The following is a 19,180-nucleotide window of genomic DNA, read 5'->3' on the forward strand; positions in this document are numbered from 1 at the left end:
GCCTGTCTTGTGGGTGGGGTGGCAGTGACTAGTCCCAACTGCACTAACCAAGTCCTTTATCATAATCAGTCTTAACTGAAATCTTAAGTGACGCCAATGGTTTTATACCCTGCCTGTAAACTGCCTTAAATCCTTCTTTAGAACAAAATAGAAATAGAAACGTCTAAATAATATCTACTGATCAAAAAAAATGGGACCAGAATCACATTACAGGATGCCTTCTCCAGAGAAGCTAGAAAAACTGTCAGATGATCTTACACGGGCAGTGGTCAATTCCATAGACCAGAATTAGGAATTTTCCAGAATTAGGAAAATGGCAGATCGGGGGCCCAAAGCACAGATAGGCCCAGAGTTTGATCCACCTACAGAACTGAAATGGACCCAGCTGGAATCTACGCATGCTGCCTGGTTTGCCTCCCAGTGCACACGCCTTCCTCCCCCTCACTCATATCATCTCCCACACAGAACAAAAGCATTTGCCTCCAGCCAAGTGAACCCTGTCCTCCCTGAAGACCATGAGTCCATGAACACCGAGGTACTAAAGGTATACACACATAGGCACAGCTCTATTTCTGTTTATGATTTGATCTCCTCTAGGGCTCAGGCAAATGTTAATTTGGATGGTGGACTTTCAAACGAGAATTCCATAAAAAGCATTTTTCAATGCAGAACTGTGACCAAATGAATTAAGAGAAGTGCTGTGTCAGGAGAACAGATCTGCAATAGGAAGGAAATCTGAACAGAAATTGGAAAAGAGCTCAAGTTTAAACGGCACATTTAAAGTGTTAGTATCCCTACACATATACGCAGTTTTAAAAAAGAACACAGAGTCACAGAGTGAGTCTGAACTCCTGGTATCTTACAGGTGAGAAAAGGGGTCCGCGACATTGCAGCGACTGTCAGAGCCCCAGCACGGAGGCCAGGTCTGACACCCAGCTCTCTTCTCAACCAGATTCGGGTGCTTTGCAAAGAAGATGCAGGGAAGAAAAGGAAAGCGGCCTTTCTTTCATCTATGGCAAATCATCATACATCAATTTGTGGCTTTAAAAAATGTATTAAAGTAATATATCTTATTGGAAAAGAGGGGGCCCACGATGCTACCACTCAGCTATAACCACAGGAGTGCTTGTTTCTAAGACGGGGTGAAGAGCTCATAGTGCCTCCTCGTCCCTTTGTGGAACATACCACAAAAATCCAATAATGCTTGAAAAAAGAAAGGGGAAGCCCTGGGGAAGAAAAGGGAGAAAGAAATGGATAAAGAAAAGAAAGAAAGAAAGAAAGAAAGAAAGAAAGAAAGAAAGAAAGAAGGAAGGAAGGAAGGAAGGAAGGAAGGAAGGAAGGAAGGAAGGAAGGAAGGAAAGAAAGAAAGAAAGAAAGGAAGGAAGGAAGGAAAGAAGGAAAAGAAGGAAGGAAGGAAGGAAAGAAAGAAAGAAAGAAAGAAAAGAAAGAAAGAAAGAAAGAAAGAAAGAAAGAAAGAAAGAAAAGAAAGAAAGAAAGAAAGAAACGAATAAAGCTTCCCCCATCAGCACCTACCCAGGACTTGGCACATAGTAAATGCTCAGTAAACACTCAGACCCTCTTGGAACAGTGGGATAAGAAATAGGGAAGGGTAGAAGCAGAGAGCTAACCACACGAGAAGGAAGAAAAGTCTAGAGAATCCTTGCAACTTGCCTGTGAATCTAAAATTATTCCAAACTGGGTTTAAAATGTCTAGAGAAGCTGGTGGTTATTTCAATAAATATTCCAGCGGATCCATTATTTCACCAGACCTCTGGAATTCTCTGATTTCCACCTGTGACATTGTGCTGAGACTTCTTGGTTTTTTCTTTAGGTCTCTTTCACTAACTCAGACTCCCAGATTCAACTTCCAATTTTATCACACTTCTAAAAAAACCTGTGGTAACCTCATTAGTCACTTATTCGCTTAGGTGCAATTAGGATGCTTGTGTTATTTACTTGAAGAATGGTGTTCAAGGTAACAGAAAATCACCCAAATCTGATTAAGATTTTAGTCACTTACTACGTATGCACACATTTATAACTTAGAATTAGGGTGCCTGGGTGGCTCAGTCAGTCAAGTGACTCAGGTCATGATCTCATGGTTCCTGAGTTCAAGCCCAGCATCCGGCTCTCTGCTGACAGCTCAGAGCCTGGAGCCTGCTTGGGATTCTGTATCTCTCTCTCTCTCTCCCCCTCCCCTCTCCTCTCTCTCTCTCTCTCAAAAGTAAACATTTAAAAAAATTTTAAGTATAATTTAGAATTGAACTGTGCAAATGGAGTTTAGGATAAGAACTTGTAATCAGGGAGAGGTCTTGTTTCTAACAGAAGAGGTTCGTTTTTTAGGATGTGAGTCAGGTTAGCTTTTAGTACTGGTAGCAAAACAGAAATGGAGCTTTGAACCTAAGGAGCCCGCCCTCTGCTGCCACAGAGGAGGGAGCGTTCAGGATGGTGGGGATTGGGGAAAGGAGAGAATTTTGCTTTCATTCTTTTTCAAAATAGATTTTACTTTTTAGAGCACTTTTGAGCTCGCAGGCTTTTATTCTTTATCTGCTCTCCCCCAACTTCCTCTTTTCTTTCCCTCTCAACTGAGCATTAGGAAGGAATTTTTATTATGTCCTCTTTTCTGAACGCAGCTTTGTGTTCCTGTTCTAAAGTTTTGATTTCAAGTTACTATAAACCATGGCTGTTGGTTACTAAGTGTTCTAACCCCGTAGCTTGCTTTTAAGAGATGGACATTGCAACTATAAGCTCTTTTTGGCTCCCACAAAACACATGACTGATTCCACAGCCCCCTTCCCCATAACCTGCAGTTAGTTAGTGGCTTTCAAAATTCCAAGTTGTCTTTGTTTTTTGTTTTGTTTCAACTTTTCAGACCGTCTAACTCATTAAAAATCGCAACCTAGTACACACACGTATGTGTAGGTGAAATTCAAGTTCCACAGCTCGGTGCTTCCCTTCACTGTTAATTCTTACAGCGAGCATTCTTTTCTGGCTTCTATTTCACACCCTCCCAAATGGGTTTTGACTCGCAGTTTGAGTGGAGCCCCCCAGTGGCCATTCACACACATTTGCACTCGAAGCTGCTGCAGGAAATATATTTCAGACCTCTGTTTTTTGCCGAAAGCTGGTAATGTTACAAAGATCAATTGAAGGGGCGAAAGAAAAAAAGTATCTGGAAAAACCAGAACTTCATAAATGACAAATTACAGTAACCACCACCCTTTTCGGAGGAATCTCGGGTACGTTCTTCACTGCACGACACCTCGACAACTCTAAGATTTTAGTAAAATATGGTGATTTTTGTCTGAATGCACCAAACTAGCCAACTGCGCTGTCATTTTTGATGTCTGGGACAAAAAAAATCCTGTTTATAGAGTGTCTTACGGTTGAATACTTGTGATTATGAGTGTGCACATCTTGAGAACTCAACACATTTTGGCAATGGACTTTATTTCCAGAAAGGCATGGCGATCCGGGCTGGCTGTCTCCGCAGGGTGCGCAAACGAACGCCTGAGTGTGTGGGCATAGTGCCCGGGGACTGTTCAGCACGGGTCCGCTTGAGTCATGGGCGTGTTGGGGACAGGGGCTATGACACTCTTGGGAGAGGCTTGGAGGATAAAGCCTGACTTCATCCTGCGGACAAAACCGAGGCCTAGATTGGAGCAGGTGGCCCGAGAAAATGAGCACAAACCTGGATGTTGGCTTGGGGCTTGGGCCCAGGCCTTTTCCCTTCCTGGGTGGCGTGGGGCTGGCGCTTACCTCTCTGAACGCTGCGGCCATAGTGGACGCTGCAAACAGCCCCTGGGACCCACCACCTTGTGGCAAGTCAGCTATTGTCAGTACATCTGAAGATAGGCCTTTCTAGAATGGTTTTGAAAGGGAAACCGGGAGCCCTTTTGCCTTACAGTCAGCACTCTGGGCAGACCTGTGAAATCAGAAATCAGAGGAAGGGACCTTCTAGCATTCTCAGTCCACAAGAAGGGGTTGAGGCCTGACTAAACGCAGCTGACAAAAGCTGGGACTAGGACCCGGGGCTCCGTCTCCCGTGCCAAGCTCTTTCTGCAAAGCCAGGAAGCCAAAGGTAGACCTGGAGTTTTGTTCTCCCTTAACTGCGCCATTCCGATATGGGAACTGATAATGCATCCCTGAGGTTTCCTGGTCTTACATGCCTGAACTGTGGGGACGCTCTGCAATGGCTTCTCTGATTTCCACTGAAATAGTCCCACTGGGGATGAGGAAGGAGGGAGAAAATTCGTTGGCTGAATAAAAAAATCATCCTCTGCCTTCTTGAAGGGTATGTTCCAAACTGTCCCTCAACATGGAGTTGGCTTTAAGGAGGATGGGATTTGAGATCAGAGACCTGGGTTCTATGCCGGCTCCACCTTTCAGTTAACCCCTTCATGGTGTTTTTCAACCTTATTTTCCCCATCAGTTAAAAAAAAAATTCCAACCACATGGAATTGTTGATGTGATGTATTTGTAAAGGCACCTATCTCGTGTACAGAGGACACAAACATCATTTACCTTTTCCTTTAAATTAGCTAAAAAGTGAAGTTGTGTTAACTGAATTATATCTTCGGTCTGTTCTTGCATAATATATATTCCCATGAGACCTACATATTCTGGTGAAGGAAAACTAGATCAGAGATCTGTGATTTCACAGCTAGTACAGGTGTGTGTGGGCGGGGGCGGGGGGGGAGGGCTTAGAACAGTCTGTGGCACAAACAGGGCCTCCCATTTCCATTTAACTGCTCAATCACCCTAACTCTGGGACGTGTCTTCGGCAAATCCTCCACACTTCCGCTTCCTATTAATCTCTAATAAAAGAACAAAGTTAGGGAACGCTGAAGTTTCTGAAGCTCTGTTAGACATGTCTCCTAGCAAAATCAATTGGCTCTAAGGGAGAGTCTCCATTTGAAACTTTCAATTCCAAGCGTTAGGTGATGATAATCACTACCCCTTAAGGACCCAAGGGTCAGGCACTATGCATCCATTCCTGCAGAGCCCTCACCTCCACTTGGGGAGGTGGGAACTATTATCCCTAGTTGGGAAAACTGACGCTCAGGCAGGTGACATCACAGAGACGCTGGATCTAAAGCCAGTCTGAGCCAAGTGTTGGTATACATGGCCTGGTGCTCTACTCGATTTGTGTGTCCTTCCCAATACATGGTCTCTCCTCCCAGACTCATTCAGCACTGGGCCCTTGCCACAGCACATAACAACAGTTCCAAGCCCTCCTGTCCTGTTTTGGGGGGTTAGATTTATCTGTAAGCGCCACTGTGTCCCCATCCTCAGGCACAATAACTTGGATAAAATAACCTACAAATCACAACCGGGCAAAGAAGTGTAGGCTAGGAATGGCCTTCTGCTGGGAAAGAAGTTGTAATTAACGTTCTCACTTATATTTCAATTACATTTCAGTCAAACGTGAAAACAACTTCTCTTCTGCTAACCAGCCTTGGAAACTTGGCATGGTTCACTGTGAACTCTGTAGAGGCAGGAAGTATTTATTTGATAAATGAACAAATGCATGCAGAAAAAAAGGCATTCTGTTTGGTCCTCAAATGCCTACAAACTTAGAAAATGCCTACTTTATCCAAACAGGAGAGGTCTTGGATTTGAAGAGCTTGAAAAGGACGAAGTGACCATTTTGTTGCCCGCTTTGAGTGCTGCACAATCTTGGCCACATTTCTCCCCAGGCCTCAGTTTCTATCAGTGCAGAAGGCCTTGAGTTGTTGACTGTTTTTTCACACTTTGACCACCAGCCGTAGCAAGAAATGAGTTTTTCATCATGCCCTAGTCCAAACACACTTCTACCTAAAAGAGCTTTCATGAAACACTGCTTATCCTTGTGTGATACCTGACTTCCTGTCATGGGTTCTCTTACAAAACAAGGGCTGCCACTAACTAAAATGATCCCATGATCCCCTATTCGCAAAAGTGTGAAAAACACTTTTGGTCTCATATTGTCTAAGAATAAAATTCTGTGATAGTAGAAAGGTACTTTCCATCTTCTCAAGAATTCTTAGAAGATGAGATTTCTCCTGTCGTCAGCGCTTAGTGAAAGGCTGTGTCCCCTCCTGCTGGTTCAGGAGCACACGAGTGAGAGACCTTCCTTTTAGGACGGAACTTTCTAGGCTGTGATGTGTTACGATGTGGCCAGTGGTAAGAAAGCGAAAGTGCTCTGACCCTCCTCAGGGGTTCCCCACCAGGTTGTGAAGTGGAGCCCTGAGCAGCCTTTTCATTGACCTTTTCCTACAATCAAACTCATGAAATGTCCTGCCCTGTCCCCTAACCCTGTAAGCAGAAAGTCAGTCTAGCCGGGACTGAAAATGTTTTTCCTGGTGTTAACCTAGAAGAAACCTAAATCGCCCACTATTTTCTGTGGGCCCTCCTGCAATGTTTGCACAGTTCTGGCTTTATCCTGTGTCCTCCGAGGAGCCAGAGAGCTGGAGCTGACTTAGGTTCGTAGGGCTTGAAAAATGCCAGGGCCGACAGGCAGTCTCTAAGCAAAACCAAGAAGCACTCAATTAAAAACTTTGTTTGCACAGATGCGAAGGCATGGAAATTTATGCGGCAAGGTCTGAATTCCGAAATTTGTTTGTTTTAATTACGCACCCAACCAAATACATAAAATTTCACGAAAATGAGTGCAGTGAAAATGTCATCTTCTCTATTTTTAGGCTGAAATACGGAGTTCTCAAAAAAGCGAGGCTGACAAAAATTTTCACACTCGGGGAGAAGATGACTTATAACCAGGGGAAAAACATTCACACACCCAGCTCTAACAGTGGTAAACAGTTTTTATTCAGGCAATGAAACATGGAAAAAATATATTAGTAATCATTATAATCATTTCATTTGTGTGAGTATAACTTTTACAAATATTTACCTGACATATAAAAGGGGAAGTACTGTGCATATAAAATTTATGTAGATGATTATTCCACACGACACGATCCTGACAGCGGTAGTCAGTGGAGTGTTCACGCCTCCTGACGAGAGGTTCCTCACACACTTCCCGGCACCCGCGGGGACGCAGCGGAAGCAGATGGGCAGCTGACGTTTACTTGTTGGCACGTGAGTACAAATGGGCATCTACTGGCAAACACGCTTGCTAATGGCGACACCGACAAGCTGACTGCTACCTGTGAGGTTTAAAAGGAACGCCTGGATCCTGTCCACTGGTGTGAGAGGGGGCTGGGCAGAGGCTGTGGGTGTGGCTGGGAACTTGCAGGCTGCCCTGTATCCGGACGGAGGGTGGGGTCTGGGGTTCAAATGTTCACATGTCCACGTGGAAGTTCTTCACAGAGCATCGGCTTAACAATGTGACTGGGGCAGACTTTTGTGTATTTCAGATACCACTAAAAGGCAGAGGGGGACAAAGTGACACCTTCAGGGCTCTAGAGTGAAGAATGGATACAGGGAAGGTTCAAGCCACACTTCAGCTCTGTGCCTGGCCGCCTCCAGATGGGTTAAAGCGTTATTCAGACTGCCACAGGCCGGCGTCAAGTGCGCCGTCTCCATATTAGAACTATAACCAGGATCTATATATCTATGTATCTATAGGTAACAGCTGTAACCATATTATAGTTAATAAAGTCATTCCTTAGGAATCTTGTTTGTCCAAATCTAACTGCATGCTAAGAGGCACAGAAATGGGATTGCATTTGGACAAAGAACTACGGAAAGTGCAATCTTTAGTCTCCAGAATGCTAGCTCTGGGCACGAGGGAGTGGGTCTTCCCTGGAAGTGCTGCCGTTTACAGTATCTTCCAGAGGAGACCCTCAGAGAGAAGTTGCCTAGTGTATCAGTCCTTTTTTACGTTTACTATGCGGGAGACTCAAGGTTTGAGAGACACCCTGCTTTTCCAAAACCACTGGAATCTGGAGGCCAGTCAAACCTTTTTGGACAGAAGTCTCCTCGCAATACTACTTTATTAAAATCTTTAAAGAAGATGACTTCTTAGACCTTTGGCTTGGCATTCTGGGATTCCCAGACTATATTTACTCTTCAATAAGCAAAGAATAATCTATCTTTTAAAATCTTCAGAATATATACATCTTTACTTTAAAATCCTTTGCCTGAAACATTTAATCTTTCAACATCTAGTTTCTCTCTTCCCAACAAGAGGCTAAAGTAAGAAACCCAAGTCCGAGAGCAAGCTCGTACGGTCACACCACGACGACAGGGACGGCAGTCACGCACAGGTCAGGACGTGGCTGCCAGTCGGAGTGAAGAACCACAGGAAATTAAAACGGAGCATCAGAGCTTTTATCCACTAAAAAAGGATGTGCGGAATCACCTCCAACCACAGCACACAAGACTTACTGACGCTTGCTCTTTAAAACTCCATTCTGAGCCAGGAGAGCCACCAATGGGCCTCCTGTTACCTTTATTTAAAACGAGCGCTTTGGTCTGGCTGCTCAGTCAGCCCAGGAACGTTCGGGGCACTTTATGGTCCCCGTTTATAAACAGTGCTGATTCGGGGCTGTCTCATAAATATCTAAGTATCTGTGTGAGTATCGCACACGGTGTGGGACAGGTAGAAAGGGTGACTGGCTGCACAGAGAATTCAACTTGAGCTAGTCTCCAAGACGTACCACGAATCTCCCCTTGGATTCCATATCATTCTGGAAGGCCGCCAGATCCTCAGAGGTTTTCACCATCATGTGCTTCTGCACTTCCTAATTTGGGGTGGGTCTGAAGAAGCTAGAAACCACGTGAGAAAACTGGGCTTCTCAGTATTTCCAGAACAACTTTTACAGAACAAAAGGTTTGGGCAGGTCACTGGCTTCCAGGAGCTTCTCCAAATAAAGTAAATCTCAGGAAGTCTGACTCTGACTAGCCAACCAAGTGACAAACTGTTCAGTCTGTCTTACACTAAATCTCGCCGTTAAAACACTCTTAGGTGAAGACCATCTATCCACATTTTGCCAGAATCAAAAACTTAAGAATTGGCTCTGGGTCCACAGTCTCAACAAAGTCGATCACCTACTGCTCCCAAAGCTATCTGGGACCGCGGCTTCCCTTCACTTCTGCTTCTCACTCTGCTGACAGAATTTACTACTTCCTACCCCACAAGTAATGGCCCTCACATGCTTTGAAGCAAAGCTGTAGGCTAAACTCTTACTCTCCAAAATTTTGAAAGTTTTTGTTTGTTTGTTTTGCTTTTGCTTATTTTTTCAAGAGAAACAAACATAACTTCTTTCTGCCCTGGATATTCTCTTGATTTGCCAGTTAAACAAGCTCCATTTTTATTCTTGTCAGAGAATATCCATCTATTAGATGAGGAGGAAGGACACGCCCTTGTACTGCCTGTGGTCGAGAGGCCAGAGGCCCACGTTCCTCGACCAGGGCCCTTCGTAATCCTTGTGCAGCAACTTCATTTGCTGGGGTTTCTTTAGGAGGTCTCTCCCACCAGCACGCTAGGGAAGGATTGTCATCACCTTGGTTTTAACACACAGCTACTTTTTTAATATACACACGAAGCCTGAATGGAGGACCGTGGATTTAGAATGGAGACCACTATAAGCCTTCTGTGCTTAAAACAGATCAATATAAAACAAACAAAACATAGATATCTCACCAAAACACAGCAGCAGAAAGGCTGAGCAACGTTTCTTCCTGCAAAACGCACAGTTAATTCCCCTCGGGGCGGAGGGCCGGCAACAGAAACCAGCTCCAGCAACTGGAGACACATGCAGTCCACGGGCACTCTGACTGCGTGCAGCGACCACGCAGGACTGTGGCAGCTGCTTTCAGAGCCAACATGATTGTCAGGTCACTTCTCCAACCACAGATCATTTCTGTTCTTTTTTTGTACAAAATATTAAGACAATAGGCTTTAAAATACAGCCTAAGCACCAATTACGATAAATGCATATCGGTAAGACATGACTTCTAGCTTCAAAGGACACTACTGACCTCCCTGGGGCTGAAGATTGCACCCCTGTGAACAGTACACGGCTACAGGAAAAAAAAACCCATGTTTACAGATCTACAGAGGTTCTCCACGAGGCACAATTCATTGCGGAAGTTGGATCATGCAAGAGTTTTACAAGAAAGGTACGAAAACTTACTTGTATGGAATAGAGTGCATATCACCGTGAAGAGGGTGTAAGATTAAGACAACGGGAGTGCTTTAAAACACTGCATGGATTTGGTTTTGTCTACCACACGGAGGGGAGTTTACTGGCATTACATGGAAAATTTCCATCTTGGGGTTAAAGGCCCCCACCCTGTGACTCCTCACGCAGCACGAGCGTGAGGAGTTAGGCTTTGAGGGCGGCTCTGCTCCTGCACTCCTCTGCTCTGGGACTCGGCGCTCTTTGTTCAACAATATTCCAAATGCGCTGATTTTTGGAGCGGTTCACATGATTTTTTTTATGGCCCATTTTGTTAAAAATTCTACCATCTAAGTTTGAAAGGAATTTTTTGCCTTAATAAAGTTTTTGAAGAACGACACGTCACACTTGTAAAACACTGCTTCTTCACCTTCTAACTGCTACCACGGCCACAGTTGCCTTTTCACTAAAGGAGATCACCTAAGCCTTTTACAAGCAGATTTTCATTGCATATTTCAAATAGCAAGATGATAAATAAAGAGTAAATGGTGATTTTGTAGCAACAAACAGAAGCAGAGGAGACTGAACTGCTCTGGGACCGACTTGCCGCACCCCGGCTTTGAGGGGGTCCTGCCTGCCAGGGCCGCTCGGCATGCGGTCTGAGGACTGACCCCAAGGGGACCACACCTGTCAAGGCCGAGGAGGGTCTCAATACAGGACAATGAAACACTGTGGCAAAAAGTCTCCCCCAGATGTAAAACCTGAGTCTGGGGTCTTCACACCTTCCATTCCCTAAATTCTGAGCCACATTTCTACTTCAAGATAGGGGTATACACTTATGGAAGTATGGTCTTCCGTGGAGAAGCTCTTAGTTGACTATACTTCAGAGAAAAAACAGCAGCAAATAGAAACGTGCACGCGCATGTGTATAAACGGGTACTCAGAGTCCCTTCTGTTTACAAACCAGAAGTAACAAGAGGCCAAATAATTTCTCCCAAATAAAACCACTAATGTTGAACACTAAATTTAAAAGATGGAATAAACCGGTCACCAAAAAACTCAGGTGGTGGACAGAGATGAGCCCAAATAGTAGGCACAAAATCCCAAATTTAACGTGTTTGGAAAAGGAAAGAGGACTTTTAAACGGACTGAAGACTGAGAAATCATGACCCCAAACGTAGCAGCCCGTCTGACCGGACCCGTCAGTGGATGGTAGCCCGACACCGCTCCTTCTGGGCCTGTGCGATGCTCCAGGGGTACTTCCAGGGCTGTTGTGTCAGCAGCAAAGCGGGACAGGCAGCAGTAGGCATGTGCTTTTTTAAAGTTTTTTGTTGTTGTTGTTTTTTCTCTGCAAAGGGGCAATTTTTCCTGGATAAGGCAAGATAATTGTGGTTAAGAGAGAAGCAGCCAAATGCAGACCTGCTGAGCTAACGAGGGGGAGACTCAGTCGGTCTTTCCCAGCTTCGCAATCAACTCATCGCAGATTTTCGTTAGTTCTTCAATTTCTTGGTTCTGAAAGACAAATGACATGGTGATTCAGGCCACTCTGCATCCTGAGATCCAGGTCATTCACCCAAGTGGTCCCGAGACTGGCCACTCTCTGCCTAGACATCCTGACTCAGTGGTTCGTAACTTTTCTATGTCACCCTTTAAAGAAAGGGAATCTTGTCCCCTGAAAAATGTTCCTGTGTCCATAAAGTCATGCTTCAGTTGAGTAGGGCATGAGAGTGACCACGGGCCCTCTGCAGCTTGTCCCTGAACATCTCAGTTCCCAAATTCTCTCACTATCACGAGAATGACCTGCAATACTTGTTAAAAACACAGGTATTCTGGAATCTGAGTATCCCAGAGACCACTGTCTAGGGGTTAGCAGGCCTCGAGATAGAATCCCTTCCCCTAGTGAAGGGATGCCACCGGTGCGAGCACACAGCTGGGGACACACAAAGCAAACCACTAAAGGCACACACAAAAATGAAATCTAAGAATCACTGGGTAGCAAGAAATAGGGGCCTGATTTCTATTTACCTACAGCAGAATTTCTCAACCGCAGCACCACTGGCATTTTGGGCCGGGTCAGTCTTTGTTGCAGGGACTGTCCTGTGCATGGTTAGATGTTTAGTAGCACTTCTGGCTTCTACCCACGAGACGCCAATAGCGTCTCCCAGTCGTGACAACTAAATGCACCTCCAGATGTTGCCAAGGTCCCTGGGAGGGCAAAGCTGCAATCAAGGGGGAAGATGGCTTCATATATTACATAAAAACCAAAAAGAAAGAAAAAAAAAGGTAGCCTCGGAGCCTAAGAAGCGTCTGGTCCCCTGAACTGGTTAATGCAATTTCCTCTCTGCGTCTGCCTGGGGATGGTTCCCACTCAGAGGCTTGGGAGTTCACGGTCTGCCTTGTTTGTGTCCACCTGAGTCACTTCCCAGGGCAGCTGGATCCAAGTGCCCAGGAAAAAACATGACACTTCTCTTTCATCCCAATCCATGACAAGCTAGCCATGGCCACAGAGGAAAACCACGTGTCTCGCAGGTCGTCAGCCCACGTCCCCTCTGTGTACCTTCTGCTGAAGGGCTCTTTCCAAGGACTCCACCTTCATCTGCTCCTTCCGGAGTCCAGCATGGAGAGCCGCGCTCTCGGCCTTCGCTTTTGTTCGAACCTGAGCAATCTCTTCATTGGCTCTGTTTGTGGTGTTTTGTTTGTGGAGTAAAGGGACAAAAAGCACATAGTTAGTTCAAGGTCACAGCTAAGGAGTCAAGACACTAACTGCTGACATCTGTGAGATGAAGAATAACAGTGCAGACTTCATGATAAAACTGGTGACCCAGATCATTCCATTTAAATTTATAAAACTTCAGTGGATACACAACTGCTAACGAAATTTCCAAGGTGCAAACCAGCGGTAGAATTAATCTCATAGGCCACTTCAAAATTCCTATGTCACTAGAAAATGGAATCATGTGACACTTTCTACAGCAATCTTGGATTTTTTTTTTTAACCCAATACAATAGCAGGCAGGGTCATCTGTGGGATTATCACAGCTAAAGAGTCAGGATGCTAACCACTGGCACCTAGGAAGCTAGAACTAAAAGTGACTTCATTAATGAGATACAAAAGAAAATTCTAAAACTATAAATGTCAATTGATAAATGACCAATTAATTGATGAAAGGAGGCTAAAAGCTCATTAGTAGTCAGAGGCATGCAAATTTAAATGATAAACTTTAGAACTTTATCAGATTGGCAAATATGAACCAAAACGATCTTAGCCCATTATGGCCGAGATGTAAGGAAACAGGCTTACAAGCTGATGGGGGAAGTGAAAGCTGGCACCGTCTTCGTGGAGGGCGATAGACAGGGTTGTAACGATCAGGATTTAAAATGCATACACCTGGGGCCCCTGGGGGCTCAGTCAGTTGAGCATCCAATTCCAGCCAAAAGCTCAGGTCATGATCTCACAGTTTGTGAGTTTGAGACCCACACTGGGGTCAGCACTGAGAGTGTAGAGCCTGTTTGGGATTCTCTCTCTCCTTCCCTCTCTCTCTCAAAATAAATAAATGTTTTTAAAATAAACAAATAAAATAAAATGCATACATCTTCTGACCTAGCAACTCTGTTAAGTAACCTTAAGTATCCATGGCAATACTTCCACTTTGTACAATCACTGTGCACAAGGATGTTCACTGCAGCAGTGTTTACAACTGAAAAGCTGCGAAACTATCTAAGTGCCCATCAGTAAAGGGATGGAATAGTCCTATAACCTAATACAAATAATTAGACTGAGCTATGTGTTTGACATCAAGAAGGGCCATGATATACTATTAAGTAAAAAAGTAAATTTGTATTCCATGACAAATATATTTTTATATTTTTAAATATATATATATATTTTATATATATATATATTTAAAGCGGCTACCAAAGCCGCTTTAGGTAGTATTTGTAAAGGTGTCAAGAAAAAACTGGAAGGATACACAACAAAATTTTTTCTTTTTTCTGAGAGAGCATCCACACATACACCAGCCGAGGAGGGGGGCAGAAGGAGAGAGAATCTTTCATTTATTTGAGAGAGACAGAAACAGCCAAGCGGAAAAGGGGCAGAGAGAGAGGGAGACAGAAAATTCTAAGCAGGCTCCGTGATGCCAGCGCAGAGCCTGACATGGAGCTTGAACCCACAAACCATGAGATCATGACCTGAAATGCAAACCAAGAGTCAGACACCTAAGCAACTGAGCCACCTAATGCCCCGAGGGAGTGAGAATCTTAAGCAGGCTCCTGATATGGGGCTCAATCCCACAACCATGGGACCATGACCTGAGCCAAAATCAAGAGTCAGATGCTCAACCAACTGAGTCACCCAGGTGCCCCTGTTAATAAACCTTTAATAGTAGTACCTCTGGGGGTGGGGATGAGACAGGGGAACTTAAAACGTTTTATAAATATGAAGAGAGACAGAAAAACGTACAAGTATTACTTTTTAGTTAAAAAATAAAGTTGGACGCATTCTTCAGACCGTTCCCCAGGATAAATTCCAAACATGTTGGATTTAAGGATTAAAAATAAAGCCATAAAAGTACTAGAATGAAAACATGGGAGAATATTTTATATACAGCGCAGAGAAGATCTTTGTTACCATGACAGAAGATCCTGAAGCCCTAAAACAAAGGACTGATAAATTTCACTACATAAAAACAAATTTCTGCATATCAAAAAACACTAGAAGCCAAAAGACAAACTAGGAAAATTATACAGGGCTCCTATCACAAATGGCCGGCATCCTTAGTACATAAATATAATAACGTATTTATAATGTATAATATATAAACTGACAATAGAAAACCAGGCAAAGAAGAGTCATTCAAGGCAAAGAAAGCGTATATACAGACAGCTGCTAAAATAGGTTCAATTTCGTAAGATAAACGCAATAAAAACTACATTGAATAAAATAAATGCTCTATTTGCTTGTCAAAAAAAGAAAACTCTAACCAAAATACCATCTTTTATCTATTGGGTTTACAGAAAACCAAAAATCTGATCCATGGGCAAAGCTGTAGGGAGAAGAGATGTTCGCACACCTAGTGCAGGGATAAACTGACGAACGTCAGGTGAGGGCAATTTGACAATGGTTATTACAAAGGATTCTTTGGCCCAGCAATCCTTCTTCTAGCATATAGATAACTCACATGTGCACCAAATGAGAACCATACCAGGTCACCTTCCGCAGCAGCACTGTGTACAGTACCCCGAGTGCCTAGGAGGAGGGGGCTGGTTAAATACATGACATTTCAACACTGGAACTACCGTATGGAGGCTAAGAAAAACACGGACCCCCTTCATGGATTGACATGGAAAGGTCTCCAAAATATAGCACTAAATGAACAATGCAAAGTATGGTGTTATCTCCATAAAAAAGAAGGTTCTCATCACATTAAAAAAAAGGTGATCCTGTGGTGTGATGGAGCTGTTCTCTGGGACAGGGGAGAAGGGAAAAAGTGTCTGCAGGGATGGAAGAAAGCAAACAAGTGATGACCTGGGGTGAGGAAAGCAGGGGAGCAAGGGACACGGGAAAGGGTGGGAGAGAGATCCTGTAGATCTTTCTATGCTTTTTAATGTTTAATGTGAAGATACTACCTATTCAAAAAATTAATAAAACACACACACACGCACCAATGCAAGCTAGGATTGCAAAACAACCTTGGGTGGTTTTTTGGCCTTTCTCAATCTCCCCACAACATCACGAAACATGAAACAGATCTTATTGTGAGCTCTCACTTGTCTAGTTTTTCCTCCGCGTGGATTTTCAGGGCCTGATATCGCTGTTCCTCTTGTTTAACTCTGGCTAAATAATCCTGAGCACACTTTTTCAAGGCTTCTTCATTCTGTTCCAAAATGACAATTAAAAACAACAATAACAACCTTGTCATTTCATTTTTCTTCAACTAGTGACATCCCATGTATCAGAATTTTCATTTAAAAAAAAAAAATGAGAAAACCTCACTACTTCAGATGCCTTTAAATTCTACTCTTTAACGGCACAATAAGTCTTACTGAAGAAATTCTAGATACTTTCTTCATGTATACATTTTCAAAACACAGTAAGGGTCAGTGACACTGATAAACCTGGTTTAGGGAGACCATCCTTCAAAAGTGAATGGGATTCTGAGTCTCCCTGTAGGGAAACTAGCCAGTCTCATTTTCGTTTTACTATGGAAACAAAAAGAATGTTCACTGCTATAAATGGGTCTTATTGATGATGTGCAACTAAGTTGAACCAATATGCCCACTTACCATCTGAATCTGAAACATTATACTTATTTTCTTCTAGAATATGTAGCCTGAATTTTTCAATGCTAAATTTACCTTTTACTAATATTAAATTGGGGAATTATCAAAAACAATTTCTAGAATTCTCCTTTGGTCTGAAGATTCGACACTTCTTCTACTCCATACCACAGTCTGGCTGTAGCCTGACCCAGGAGAGGAGTGACCAAGACATGCTACCCGGTGGGCCAGACGCCTGAACGGCCACGGAAAGAAAAAAGGGGAAAGAAAATCTCCACCTTCACCGGAACAGAAGATATAAGACCAATGATATATGGGCCCCGAAATCTTTAGAAGGCTACCCACACCTCTGGCATATATGTTTAAAAATTCATTACCAAGGAAACACACTACTAAGCAGACAAAAGGAAAAGGACATGCTACCTTCTTGAACCCTTCCAGAACACCCTTCAGGTTCTCGTATCTCCTGAAGAGATCAGAAAGGGACCTTTCCACAGAATTAAGGTCGGCCAGGGCCTGCTCCTTCTCCATGGTCAGCTGCTGGAAGCTTTTCTGAGAGGTCATATTTGTCCTCTGTTCATCCTCTGTGAACCACAATCAAAAGTAATGGCATATTCACTCAACAGATAGTTAGCGGCTGCCCTCTTGGTGGGGGGGCGGGGGGGGGGGGGGGGGCCAGCAGCAGACATAGCAGTGTTCCTCTCAAGGACTTGCATCAGTGGGAGAGACAGCTGCCGATGAGCGATGAGGGAAAAACAAAGCAGAGCAAAAGGGGTCAGGGTTCCATTTCATATAGAGTGAGTGACCCCTCTCAGAGGAAAGATTTGACAGGGACCCAAAATGGCTGAAGGATGGAGGGAGCCATGCAGCTACCCAGGAGGAGAATATTCTAGCAGAGGAATAGTGTTGGCAAAGGTCCTATACTGGGAAGGCAGGAGGTGATGTGGACCATAAAATGTATTATTTTAGTACTTACGAAGTGCTTTAAGTAGAGAAAGACCCAGGCAGTCAATCCTGATGATATTGGCTACCAAGTTATTCCAAACTCAGTGCAAGAGAACCAACCACTGTCGTTTTGTAAAAGGTACCAGTGGTTCTAAGAGGGAAATATGACTTGCAGCAGAGTTAAGGACACAGTGCCGAAACAAAGACCCCACCTGGGGGCACAAATGATGTGACCAAGCCATCAAGGCTCTGGGGGCCAGGTAGAGGGCTGTTCACACAATCCAAGCATTTGCTGGGCTCTAAAATGAACCTGACAACAGCTGATCTTCATTATTTGTGGATTGTGAATTCATCCACTTGCTAAAATTTATTTGCAACCCCAAAATCAATACTTGTGGCACATTCCTGGTCACGTGCAGAGTGGCAAAAGATTTGAGTCACCTGACACGCACATTCCCAGCTGAGGCTGATCAGGGCGACACTCTGCCTTCTTGTTTCCTACTGCAAACAAGTGTCCTTTTCAGTCTACTCTAGTACCATGATATTTTTTTTGCATTTTTGTGCTTTCTGTTGGCAGTTTTTGCTGTTTAAAATGGCCCCTGGGTGGGGGGCTGAAGTGCCGTCTAGTGCTTCTAAGGCTGTAAAGTGCCTTATGAAGAAAATGCCTTCATCCTACAATCTTCATTCAGGCATGAACAACAGTACTGGGGCCAGGAGTTCAATGGTAATGAGTCAACGTTAAATGAGATGTCTTTAAACAGACAAAAACGTAAGACAAGGTTACGTACTGACAAAAATGTTGTGACCAGAGGCCCGCAGCAACCTCACCCTGTACTTTCCCTAAAGCAACGGTTCAGCATTCAATATTCGGCATTTACTGTGTTTGTGGCAACCCTGTAGAACACAACCACTGCCAACAGTGAGCATCATCTGGATCTAGGTGACAGACAAACGCGGGCTTGTGTTCGGATCTGAAAACCATCCATGAAACCTATGGCTCACACCAGAAAAAAAAAAAAAGTCCTTACCAATCATTTGGGCAATGGTCTTTTCATATTCAGCCACAATTTTCCTTGAAAAAAAAAATTATCAGAAGAGATTTTGCAACAGACATTGCAGAAATGCTGCCCCCAAACAATTAAACGCGCTAACAAATGGAACATTTGAACAAAGAAATATTTGAACGATGTTCAAGTGAACAAATCTACCCGTTTGGGCAGTCTGTCCTCTCCAATTTAGTCATAAACTTTATTTTACCGTCCTAGCTCCAAAAGCATTTCAGTTTTTCAAAGACTTTAAAGACTACCCTGTCATGTTGACCTTTCTTTTCAGGGAAGTGCCATCAAGTTTCCCTGACCCCGCCGACCCTGTCCAGGGACGGGCAGTCTTCCCTGTGTGCTTCCCTGCAGCCACTGGCAGTGCCCATCACTGCGACCCTGCATCCAAGTCCTCTATCGTGGCTACCGTAAACTCCCTAGGGGCAGGGGCCGTCCCTTCCTCCCCACCACACCTGGCACGGGACCTCACACCCAGGAAATGGCCAAAACACAAGTAATACAAGAGCGATAAGTTAGAGGGGGCATATTTAAAATACGTCTTAATCATTCGAGTGCTGACTGTACAAATGCATAAATTATGCTTTTCTCTTCTTTGATCCTATCTTCAGTTATTTCACAGCCTCTAACTCTCCATTCTAGGGAATGAGCCGCAAAGATAAAAAAGATTTGAATGTGAGGTCAATCAATTTTGTTTCCTGTTAATATGCTTTTTATAACCTACTTGATGGTTATGAAAGTTGAAGCCATCATGCATAATTAATTTGAGAAAAGTATTACGGATTATAATGCCTCCAGAATCGAATGTCAATAAATCTTACTCTTTAGTTGAAC

General features: G+C 43.8%; 1 protein-coding gene across 6 annotated transcripts in view; it reads right to left on the minus strand.

Moving 5' to 3' along the window:
• Positions 1-6,785: 6,785 nt before the first annotated feature.
• TACC1 (transforming acidic coiled-coil containing protein 1) overlaps positions 6,786-19,180 on the minus strand; it is a 124,410-nt gene continuing 112,015 nt past the window's right edge. For all 6 annotated transcript variants that reach the window (XM_039242561.1, XM_039242563.1, XM_039242564.1 and 3 more), the window contains 6 exons: positions 18,320-18,363; positions 16,770-16,930; positions 15,837-15,943; positions 12,625-12,745; positions 11,487-11,579; positions 6,786-7,148 (listed from right to left, as the gene is read on the minus strand). In XM_039242561.1, the coding sequence (XP_039098492.1) occupies positions 11,511-11,579; positions 12,625-12,745; positions 15,837-15,943; positions 16,770-16,930; positions 18,320-18,363 (502 nt within the window). In that variant the 3' untranslated portion in view covers positions 6,786-7,148; positions 11,487-11,510. The remainder of the gene's footprint in view (positions 7,149-11,486; positions 11,580-12,624; positions 12,746-15,836; positions 15,944-16,769; positions 16,931-18,319; positions 18,364-19,180) is intronic.

The sequence above is a fragment of the Hyaena hyaena genome, unplaced genomic scaffold, assembly GCF_003009895.1.
Source record: "Hyaena hyaena isolate Hyena2069 unplaced genomic scaffold, ASM300989v1 scaffold_215, whole genome shotgun sequence".
NCBI classification, from domain to species: domain Eukaryota; kingdom Metazoa; phylum Chordata; class Mammalia; order Carnivora; family Hyaenidae; genus Hyaena; species Hyaena hyaena.